Source organism: Gossypium arboreum, chromosome 6 (assembly GCF_025698485.1).
Source record: "Gossypium arboreum isolate Shixiya-1 chromosome 6, ASM2569848v2, whole genome shotgun sequence".
NCBI lineage: Eukaryota > Viridiplantae > Streptophyta > Magnoliopsida > Malvales > Malvaceae > Gossypium > Gossypium arboreum.
The window spans coordinates 9,441,860-9,454,458 of record NC_069075.1 but is presented as its reverse complement, the minus strand read 5'-3'; the positions used below and the strand labels follow the sequence as shown (position 1 = coordinate 9,454,458).

The 12,599-nt window shown below is 34.0% G+C and overlaps 1 protein-coding gene across 1 annotated transcript; it reads left to right on the top strand.

Moving 5' to 3' along the window:
• The first annotated feature begins 1,828 nt into the window (after positions 1 to 1,828).
• On the top strand, positions 1,829 to 4,480 carry LOC108485060 (laccase-5-like). The gene is made up of 6 exons (XM_053029889.1): positions 1,829 to 2,121; positions 2,242 to 2,393; positions 2,513 to 2,757; positions 2,842 to 2,970; positions 3,055 to 4,014; positions 4,096 to 4,480. Exons 1-6 carry the CDS (start codon positions 2,032 to 2,034, stop codon positions 4,224 to 4,226), a joined length of 1,707 nt encoding a protein of 568 aa, XP_052885849.1. The 5' UTR covers positions 1,829 to 2,031; the 3' UTR covers positions 4,227 to 4,480.
• Positions 4,481 to 12,599: the final 8,119 nt, after the last annotated feature.

Below are 12,599 nucleotides of genomic sequence, written 5' to 3'. Positions count from 1 at the left end.
AGAAAAAACAGTTGATAACCAATAGCACAGGGCCTGATCTTCATTAATTTATAACATAGGCCACTAGAAAACAACCACAACTTAGTGGTAAATTTTAATTAAAATATAATAATATCAACATTTTTAAATTTTGGTTCAGTATCTTTATTGTTCTTACAGTAAATTGACAGCGACAGTTTTCTACATTGCAATTTCGGACAAAAGTCTCTATTACGTTGCTTTTATTACAACTTTGAGGGGAATATCTCATTTGGTTACCTAAATTATAAAACAACCAAATTTCACTGCAAATTTGTTGGTATTGTAACATCCAATGTCATATGAGCTGAGTATGAAATTCCGTTATGAAACATATGCTGAACCTTAAGTTCTCACTAGCTGATCTCTTTTTATGAGATACATACACCCATCTTTTATGTCTCATGGTTTTATTTTTATTAATTGCCTCAAACCTATAGGGTAGCTGATATGGGTGTTGAATGGTTTGAAATTGTTGTTGAAGTGAATTAATAAAATATTTGACGAATTACATTATATTAAAATCTTTTTCAGAGTTTTTATATAATATTTTCTTATCACATAAACTTTAACTAAAACAGATAATTTTAATATCATTAAACATTAAGATTTTATAAACAACTCCTACTTTGGGATTCTCTTACGATGTAACATTTAATCTTATATTTCAACCGACTATTGCCATGATATCATTTACGAAAATTCACACTTAACTTGCAAAGCATTATACCAATTGAGTCTTAGCGGCATCGGTATTGTTATCAGTGCAGGATGACGTGGGCTTAAGTGCGTTGAAGCGCATTATCCTTCTATTTAAAAAGAACAAATATAATAACAACATATAATGAGATTAATATTTTAAAAAAACTTGAAAAACATTATCTATATTGACTCGATGTTTCACAAATATAAACTCAATTATATACCTATATCCTACCAAACCCTCAAATTAAAAAATTCCAACAGTCAGCATTATCCAAAACTACAAACATGTTCCAATTTTGGTAATAAAAGATTGATCACTCAATAAAGAAAAAAACTAAATGATACTGACATACCGTATTACAACACACTTAAGACTTTTAGCATGACAAATGCGATTTTGAATGACAACGTGAGCTAACAAGACTGGAATGAACTTTTCTAGTTCAGCAAACATGACAGCATGCGTGTAACATAGATCTTCTCTTAACTGTTTGTAAGATAATCTAACTAATTTCAATTATAATAAAATTCTAAGTCACTGGTTGAAGTATCCACCCGACATGTCGTTAAGAAATCTGCTGTTAGACTCAATCAAATCTCTTTATTTTAATAATAATTGCCACCTAACAAAAGTGGACTGATTTATTTATTCAATATGTCCTTTCTTTGAAAATATACATTCAAATCTTTTAGATTTTAAGCCTGCATTTAGCCTAAACTGATTTGCTTTCAACAAACTTTGCTTAATCTCACGTGTCTATCATATATCTTCCCTTTACATTTTCATGAGCTGACGTTGGAAGACTTTGGTAAATTCTGAAAATTATATTTAAATAGGCTAGTGTGTAAAACCACATCTACATGACAAGAGCTGGTTCTCAAGAAAATAAAGAATGTTGACTTGGTTAATTCTACTTCAATCTGATTAATTTCAAGTATAAATCATGACTACATGTACATGAGCAGGGTATGATTAATTTTCAAAGAATGAGTTTATCATCTAACTAATTTGGAAAAAAAAATTAAAAGGAATTATAAGAAAATTTGTTGATCTAGAAAGAGAGAAAAAATCCTTGTGAAGCAAGCATTGAAGACATAATTCAGTTTTAATGGGCTAGTGGGTGCAACAACTCTGTTGCAGGTTTGAACCTAGTGTAAAGATCACCATTTTAGCCCAAGCAAAACCTAATCTGACAACCTCTAAACAACTACTCTAATCTTTCCTATAAAACCCCTGTTCTCTATCTCTGTCTCATATCACTTCTCAGACCAATAAGCAAAGCTTTTTGCTCTCTAAGCTTTGATTAAATGGGGATTTTCAACAAGTTTTCCTTCATTTTCCTTGTCATTTTCCTTTCATTGTCTGCAAATGCTGAAGTTCAACGACATCGATTTGTTGTATGTTCTTTTACTTCTTTCTTTTGATATATATATATATATATATATATCTTTCTGATAAATTGGTTGTCATTAGACATTTAAATAAAAAAACTTGATGTTGGTTGGTGAATGAAACAGATTCAAGCAACAAAAGTGAAGAGGCTGTGCAAGACTCACAACACCATCACTGTTAATGGCATGTTTCCTGGACCTACCTTGGAGATCAAGAATGGCGACACCCTTGAAGTTCAAGTTGTCAACAAAGGCCGATATAACGTCACCATCCACTGGTAATTTAATAACTGCAAATTCGTTCATGCATGCATGCCATGCACGCATGTCATCAGCTTTCATTCATTTCTAGTTGTCATTTGCACGTTTGAATTACCCTAACCACTTTGATATACAGGCATGGTGTGCGGCAAATGAGAACTGGATGGGCAGATGGACCAGAATTCGTGACTCAGTGTCCGATTAGACCGGGAGGAAGTTACACTTACAGATTTACAGTTCAAGGACAAGAAGGAACATTGTGGTGGCATGCTCACAGTTCATGGCTTAGAGCCACTGTTTATGGAGCTCTCATCATCCGTCCCAGAGAAGGCAAATCCTACCCTTTCCCTAAGCCGAAACGCGAAACACCGATTCTTCTCGGTAAAGATTCCTTTTCGGTTACGAGTACAAATGGTTGTGATGATCAAAATGAAATGTTATGCTGATGAATACGATTATGATTAGGCGAATGGTGGGATGCAAATCCCATTGATGTGGTGAGGGAAGCAACAAGAACAGGGGCAGCTCCAAATGTCTCTGATGCATATACCATCAATGCTCAACCTGGTGATCTCTACAAATGCTCCTCCAAGGGTAATTTGCTCCGAACCAATTGAATTCGTACCGCACATTCGGGTGACAAAGCCGATGTTATTAACTGATGTTTCTTTTTTGCAGAGACTACAGTAGTTCCCATCGACTCCGGGGAGACGAATCTCCTCAGAGTGATCAATGCCGCCTTGAACCAGCCGCTTTTCTTCAAAGTAGCCAACCATAAGCTCACTGTTGTTGGAGCTGATGCTTCCTATACCAAACCCTTCACCACTTCCGTCCTCATGTTAGGCCCCGGCCAAACCACTGATGTTCTTATCCGAGGTGATCAGCCACCATCTCGATATTACATGGCAGCTCGAGCCTACCAAAGCGCGCAAAACGCACCATTTGACAACACGACCACCACCGCCATTCTCGAATACAAGTCTGCCTCTTGCGCTGCCAAAAAATGCAATGCACCCACTCCAATCATGCCTTCTTTACCAGCCTACAACGACACCAACACTGTTACCATCTTCAGCCAAAGCTTTAGAAGTCTAGAAAAGGCCGAAGTCCCAACCGATATAGATGAAAGCCTGTTCTTCACAATCGGCCTCGGACTCAACAAATGCCCACCCAATTTCCGAAAACGTCGTTGCCAAGGACCCAATGGTACACGTTTCACAGCGAGCATGAACAACGTCTCATTCGTGCTCCCGCGCAACTTCTCTCTGTTGCAAGCTCACCAACAAGGAATTCCAGGCGTTTTCACCACAGATTTCCCAGCAAACCCTCCATTGAAATTTGACTACACCGGAAACGTGAGCCGATCGCTCTTTCAACCTGTTCCGGGAACCAAGTTGTACAAATTGAAGTATGGTTCAAGGGTACAAATTGTGCTCCAAGACACAAGCATAGTGACACCTGAGAATCATCCAATTCATCTTCATGGATACGATTTCTATATCATTGCACAAGGTTTCGGGAACTTCGATCCTAAAAAGGATACTTCTAAATTCAACCTTGTTGATCCACCTTTGAGGAACACTGTTGGAGTGCCTGTGAATGGATGGGCAGTCATTAGATTCGTCGCTGATAATCCAGGTAAACACTCTTCTTCATCATTTCAATTACTGCTACTTTTTCTTTTATGAAATAACCATTCATTTTGAATTTTGTTAATAGGAGTGTGGATCATGCACTGTCACCTGGATGTTCATATCAATTGGGGTTTGGCAATGGCTTTCCTTGTCGAAAATGGAGTTGGTGAATTGCAGACCATCCAACTGCCGCCGCCAGATTTGCCCATATGTTAAGAGAGTTCATCAGTTATCACACCGTAATCAATGAAATTCATAAGCCCACTACCAAGGGTGATTCCATTACCATATTTTTGTTATTAGTGTTTTTCTTAATCATTTTCATAGTATTGTAGCATACCAATTCTTCCCTGAATTTGGGAAACTAGTTTAATCCTCCGTTTCATTGGATAGCTTTGTTGTATTCTTTTCATTACAGAGAAACTTCTAATCATAAATTTGGTTGTTGTATTCTTTTCATTACAGAGAAACTTCTAATCATAAATTTGGAATCTTTAATTTTCATTTTAATTTTAATTATCCCTTTACGGATTAAAGAAAATACCCTACCTTAATTAACAAACTCAATTGCGTAATTCATTGAAATTAGAACATCCATTCTCATAGCCTAACCCAAATTTCCTCTTAATCTATCTATGTTGTGTTGGAATATTTTCAAATATAATTGTTAATACAAAAACACCGGTGAGAAAAAATCTCGAACACATAAACGGAACTTGAACAGAAAAAGAAGAAATAGGATAAGGCTTCAAGGTGTGTATCAAGCCACTATCTTTAAGGTGATATTCACCCCCAGCTATCTTCGGTGTACAAAAGAGTTACAAGCAAATTAATCTCGAGGATACAATGAAGCCGATGGCTATTTCTTTTTTGCATTGACGAGAATAGTTCACTAAGCACTGAGCAATGTTGTAACACCCCAAACCTAGCATAGACATTATGGCCAAATATTGGAATGTTATGAATTAGGGTCATGACATTCGCTTATCATGTTAAAAACCTCAAGAATATTTTTACCAACGAGTCCACATTTTAGGAAAAACATATTGTTATAATCTTTAATGAAATCGTCAATTGCTTGTTCCTTTAAGTAAAAAAGAAAATTTGCAGCGGAAAGTTATATTTGAAAATTGAGCTTGTATTTTCAAAAACATTTGTTTGCGTAAAACCGAGGTTTTGTAAAATATCGTAGGATATTGTAACCTTCCAAACCCGGCCTAGACGTTATGCCTAGATTGAGAAGGCTATATGAGCCACCAAAATGGCTAAGTTAACTTACATTACTTTTTAAGACTTTAAATAAACTTATTTTAAAGAAACCGTAGTTGTATTTTGAGTTAGCTTAAAAGCATTCATTCATTAGGTCATGTATGCTTAGGATTCATTTTATTGTTGATAGTGTTGTTTTAGAAAAATCGTTTGTTTGTCACTCTTCTTTAGAAAAAAAATCGAAGTTAAACTAATGCAGCGGAAAAATCAATTTTCAAGTCATTTTAGAAAATTAGTTGCCTTATCAATTTGTTTTTCAAAAAGCAGTTTTTGCAATGTAGGGAAACTAGGAACAGTATCAAAATTTAATTAAGCCTGATATCATGCAGTGTCTTATTATGCTTGAGTAATTCATGTATGCAAAAATCCCCAAAAGAAAAGTTACCAAGCCACAAACTATAAATAATTAAAAATTACAAGTCAAAGCCAATAAAGACTTAAATAATACTTAATTAAAAATAATAATCCGAGGTCCAAGTTGATTCTCTGAATGCTGAGTCTGATCCTAATTTTGAGGTTTACCTGAAAAGTTTAACACTATTGGGTGTGAGCTTATGAAAAGCTCAGTGTTAGTCGAATAATTATTTGAACGGAAAAAAATATCAAATACAGTGAAACATATTAGCATTAGTAGAATAAAATAGAACCATCATATGAATTTCATGTCATGCCGCCGCCAGATTTGCCCATATGTTAAGAGAGTTCATCAGTTATCACACCGTAATCAATGAAATTCATAAGCCCACTACCAAGGGTGATTCCATTACCATTTTTTTGTTATTAGTGTTTTCTTAATCATTTTAATAGTATTGTAGCATACCAATTCTTCCCTGAATTTGGGAAACTAGTTTAATCCTCTGTTTCATTGGATAGCTTTGTTGTATTCTTTTCATTACAGAGAAACTTCTAATCATAAATTTGGAATCTTTAATTTTCATTTTAATTTTTAATTATCCCTTTACGGATTAAAGAAAATACCCTACCTTAATTAACAAGCTCAATTGCGTAATTCATTGAAATTTGAACATCCATTCTCATAGCCTAACCCAAATTTCCTCTTAATCTATCTATGTTAATTTGTTCTAATTATTAAAATAAAAGACAGTTACTTGTCAATTTACTCTAATAAATTATATATCATTTTAAATACTAAACAAGTAATATTTCTTAGAACAACACTAAGAATAATACTAAAAGGCGATTCTATCTATCTCGTAAAATAAAAGATACGCAAATATCATTAAGAAAAGATTGAAAAACGCTTTTACATCTCACAATTCTATAAAACAAAGCTTTTGTCTATGTCTTTGGGTAGGAAAATAAATTTAGTTACTCGTAATTAAAAGATGTGCCGTAGATTTTATTGTAAACTTAGGAAAAGAACATAATATTCAGATTAAGTTTTTGTTAATGAAAAAATAATCTTTTATATGAGAAAGCTTGTATTCCAACCAATCCTTTACAGTGATAATACAAAATAAAAATATTTAATAACAAATAACATCTATCATATATTAATAATATCGCTTAACAAAAATTCCTAATACAAAATAACCATAAATCTTAAAGTCATATTAATCTAAAAGTCCTTTCAAAATTGCGCCACACACCAATCACACTTACACACTCAGAGACAAAAATAAAATAAAATAAAATAAAACCAAAACATCACCAGAAAACGAGACTCCTCCCAATGTCTCCTAGATTCACCATTTACAATTACAACTTATAGCTCCTTTTTCGGACCAAAATTCAAAGGAAGTTCAAGTTACATATCAAGGACGTCAGCTTTAAAGCTAACTACCCGACCGCTTATCATGTAAGCTACCTTTGCATCATGAGGTTAAACCAATTTTGCTTGCTCGGCAATAGTTGTACCCTGAGTTGGAACTAGAGGAACATTTGCTTCTAATATGAACAAGATTTAGATCTTTCCTCTTCTTCATCTTCAGCCTCAAACTCTGATGTAATATATTTTCCTTTAGTCCATTTGCTTTAATACTTCAACTCAAATTGCTAAGGTTTATGTAACACTCTAAACCCGCCTAGATGTTATGGCGAATCTGGCGATGTCACATGGAATGAAATTTTGAAATCAAATTTATTAAGTTAAAACCGTTTCCGTTTGTTAGCTTTTATTTATCTTTCGTCAATTTCAAAACTATTTCTCGTTAAATTGATTCGTTTAAAAACACATTTTGTAGTGGAAGCTTTTAAAATTGTGATATTTAAAAAAAATCATTCGCATTTTAGGAAAAGCGTTGTCTTTAATAAAACCAAGTTTTCGTTGCAGTTCTAAAGTTCATGAAAACAGTTGAAATCCAAAACGAAGGCAAACAATTCAAAAGTCCCAAATTAAATCAAAATACCCTAGAAAACAAATAGGAAATAAATACCATAACTGAATTTAAAACAGTTCAATAATCATGTGGTCACTGTTGAGCCGTCTGCCGCACCGATTCGTCTAAGTCTGGGGATTACCTGTACAGATAAAACAGGAAGGGGTGATTTTACGTAAACTCAGTGTGTAATCCCCACAGAAGACATACATAAAGTCAAATGCAGTCTGGGCCTAAGCCCATTACAGATTCAGATACAGTTTAGGCCTTAGCCCATTCAAATACAGTCTCAGATATAAATTATGGCCCTAGCCCATCTCAAATACAGTATGCATACAGTAACAAAAATTAGTATCCTACCCACTAGCCTCTACACACCATCTCCGACCATCCCTACACACCATGTGGGGTTTAAAACACTCACCCGGCCTTACACACCAAGTCGTACAGAATGCAGCACATATTAGTAATATTGCAGCTGAGCTGCCAGATAATAGGCATGAAAGCCTTTCAATACACTTCCTCCAATAATCAATCATCCCATCCCAATGCAGATGCAACTAAACATGCTCAATACAGATATACAGAAATACGTGCTTACATGCTAATATCCAGTTATCAGTCATACATACAGATTAGTAAACATGCATATATTTAACATGCTCAATACATACATTGTATGGTCAGATCACACGATTTAGGGTCTAAGTAGCGCTTACCCACCCTACAGTAGGTTCACAGTCGACTTGGGGTCTCGTGCAACCCTAGGAAACATTTTAGCTAAATGGACCCACACGCCTATGTGGCTTGCCTGTGTGGGCCCACACGTCCAGATTGGCCTTGGCCCGTGTGAATCACACGGCCTGGCACAAATTTCACACGCCCGTATGGGCTTACACGCCTAGTTCGATTTAGCCTGTGTTACCCACACAGCCACACCCCGACCGTCACACCACCGTGTCTTGCGCACGGCCTAGCTTTCGTCTATCACACGGTTGTGTTGTCACACAAGGGTGAACACATGCCCATGTGGCGTCTACAGTTTGTAATTTTGGCTTCGCCGAATCCCATTTTCTGCATTTTTGGGTACACATTTGGTATCGATTCGATGTGAAACCACTCCCAAGCCTTCCAAAACCTATAAACAAAGCATCTAACCTCGATTTAATAACTTGTTTTAACGATTTCATTATTCAAATCAAAACAGAACTGACTTACCCCCGATTATAAATTGCCAAAAGTGCACTAAACCGAAGAGGTGCAATTCCCTGCTCCACAATCTGCTCCTAAATGGAATTAACACTCATCAATTACTATAAATTGTCATTGCTTAAAAGTCGAAACCAACAATCACAAGAGGGCAAAATTCACTTACCAACCAATTAAAAACTCACGAACCAGGCACAATCCAACGATAACAACCACCAACATAGTCGGAAAGGAAGCAAAATGAAAAGAAGTTTTATCGGAAGAGAAAAACGTGAGAACCCAGCAAGAAAATTGAAGAGAACGTCAGATTAAAAATTTGGAAGATGAGAGAGAAAATTTTGAAAACATAAAGATAATAAAAATAAAAATATAAATAAAATATGATCTCATCCCTTGATTTTCTCCCACTAATCCACTCTCTAGACTTTTAGTTTAATCGAACTTCTGTCTGATAATCGAGCAAAAATAATACCTACGCTCGTACAAGGATTCAAACACAGGACCTCCAGCCAACTAACATTCAACTTAACCACCAGAACAACAAACTCATTCTGATATGATTCTACCAATAATTAAATATAAGCATACTCTCCAAACACAAGGCTTAAATTAGATAATTATCAAAATTTGCCAAAAGCGGGACTTGAACTTGGGACCTCACACACACACTCAGAATACTTAACCACTGAAGCAGACATATATTTGTGTCACATTTTAACAGAAACAAAAATAAAAATTTTGGGGTGTTACAGTTTAGGTTCATCATCCTTAATCAGAGGAATTTTCTTATTTGTAACAAGATTTGAGAGATCAATGCAAGGAACGAAAAAATGTGTTGCTTTTTCTTCATTCTTGTATGTTTGAAAATCTCATCCTATATTAATTTTCCTAAATTAAGAGGAATAAAGGATGTTACCTTATAAAATACCAAAGCCATCTTTTTGTTGACACACATGCTGCCTTTGATGGCAATCAGTTCCTAATGGCAAAAGCCTAAAGTGCAACATATGTAGGTTGTAATTCATATGTCTAGAAATGTTGTCCCTCTAACCACATTTTCTTACGACCCTTAGTCAAAGATTGTGATAGGTGCTAAAAGTAAGATGTTTTAGTCTCATTCTTAATTCTTTTTTGGGTGATTATTCGATGTTCATGGTGAATTTTATGCTCATAATCCTTTAAATTCATGTTTTTATACTTAGGAGAGCATTTGGGAGCAAAATAAGCGAAAAATGAGCGAAAACTAAAAAAATTGAAGCAATGTACATGGGCCACACGGATTGGACCATTCCACATAGCTTGAACACACGGCCATGTATCAGGTCGTGTCAGTTTTGCAATTTGCACCCTAAACCTATAAAAAATGTGATTTTTAGCTTTTTCGGGCATTCTAAGACCTATATATGACAAAAATAAGAAGATAGGAGTGAGCCGTCATAGAATACTTAAGAAAATAACTTGAAAAACACCATTGAATCGGATTTTGAAGTAGATTTCTATCACGATTGAAGAGTCCCAGTTGATTTCTTAAGAGATTATAATGAGTTTCTTTATTTCTTTCAAATACACTATCTTTGAGAGTTTTTATTTGCAAGCATGAACTAATTTTATAAATACCTAGGGAAGATGAACCCTATGATGAATTCTATCTTTTGATTTTTATTCTACGCAATAAAGACTTATATCTTGTTCTCCATTATGTGTGCTTAATTCTTGGTTTAATATTTCTAGATTATTGATCCATGTTTGATTTGCTTAAATCAGAGGAGGAATAGCCTTTGTTTAAGAGTAGATCTAGCATAATTGAATGGAGTTGCATGCAATCCTAGAAATAGGATGACATAAATTTACAAAATTAGAGTCAAATCTAATAAGGGAATCCATTGATCGATTTAATGCGATAATAGAGGTTTTAATTAGAAAGAAATTTCAATTAATCAACCTAAAGCCATTTTCTCTTATTCTTGAAGAGAGATATTAGTATTATTTAGGGATTTCTATGGATCAAGATACTAAGTGAATAAATTGAGTAATTTAGATTGATGATGACAGATGAAATCTAGGTGAATTCTTTCTTAGGTATTGTTTCACTTCTTGGTTGTTTACTCTATTATTTTCCCGATTTATTTATTGTCACGTTCATAGTTAATTAATTTGTTCATTTTAGTTTTAATCGATCACTCAAATTTATCGGTTAAATAATAAAAAAAGGATAGTAATTACTAGTACGTTTAGTTTTTGTGGGAACGATATATTTGGTCACTGTAGTTATACTGTTAATTGATAGGTACACTTGCCTTAGTCAAATTTTTAGTTGGTTTCGTGGACATCAAGTTTTTGCACTATTGCCGGGGACTAAAATATTAGGAAAACTTTATTTCTATTAATTTAGCTATTTTTATTTTTGTTTTAAATTTAATTTTTACATTCTAATTTGTTTCGTTTGTTTGATTTTGACAGGTTCTTTTGGTTTATGACTAGAGGAAACCCTTTGGAACTATTATTTTTTTATAGTGAAATTGAAAAGACTGATGATCTGCCATAAATCATACTATTATTTACATCCTTTTTTACACATAATTATAGCTTGTTTAATAGTAAATCAAAATATTTTAGTATATATTTAGGTCGTCATACATAAAGTAGTAATTTATGCTTTCTAGTAGTTTTATTATGCTTTTATATATCTAAATAAGGTTATATGGTCTTGTAGGTCATGTCGAGAGCTAAAGATTCTTATTTTGGCCAAAACTGATGCCTATGTCTTAGCACCAAGATATTGATGTCTTAATGTCGAAAAAAAAAACTAAAAACAAGTTCTAGAGCAAAATTGCCTTTGATGTCGCAAAATCGACCTTTGTTGTCGTGACATCAGACTTGAATGTTACAAAACTGCAGGTCTGTGTTACAATCAACCCCTTGTGCAACCCAAAAACTCTTGCACATTTTAATTACGTTTTGGAGGGAAATTAGGTGTATTTGTCCCAATTGAACTCTAAGGACTTCAAGGATAATTTATGCACTTTAATATTTCGAGTTTAGCCTATATAAATGCCATTGTAATCAGTTTAAATAGACAATTTTTAAGGTTTTGATTTTTAGTTTTTTCTTTCATTCATAATTTCTACTTAGATTTTTTTTATGTTCTTGCAATCAAAAAATCCTATTCTGAAGTGAGACTTTTGCGAGTGGAGATTGTTCCAAAACCACAATTTCATCGATGAATCCATGATCATCTCTTTTCCTTAGTCTCTTCTTATATTTCTTTCTTTAACATTGTTAGATGAATGTTTCTGTAAAGATTAGAATCAATTTAATTAAGCCTGATATCATGCAGTGTCTGGTTATTATGCTTGAGTAATTCATGTATGCAAAAATCCCCAAAAGAAAAGTTACCAAGCCACAAACTATAAATAATTAAAAATTACAAGTCAAAGCCAATAAAGACTTAAATAATACTTAATTAAAAATAATAATCCGAGGTCCAAGTTGATTCTCTGAATGCTGAGTCTGATCCTAATTTTGAGGTTTACCTGAAAAGTTTAACACTATTAGGGGGTGAGCTTATGAAAAGCTCAGTGTTAGTCGAATAATTATTTGAACGGGAAAAAAATATCAAATACAGTGAAACATATTAGCATTAGTAGAATAAAATAGAACCATCATAGGAATTTCATGTCAGCCATTATCAAATTGATGTCTGCACAATAGGAGGTAGAAGTTTAGTATTCATGGGAGCCAATAATTTATTAATAGATTCAAAATCATCAAA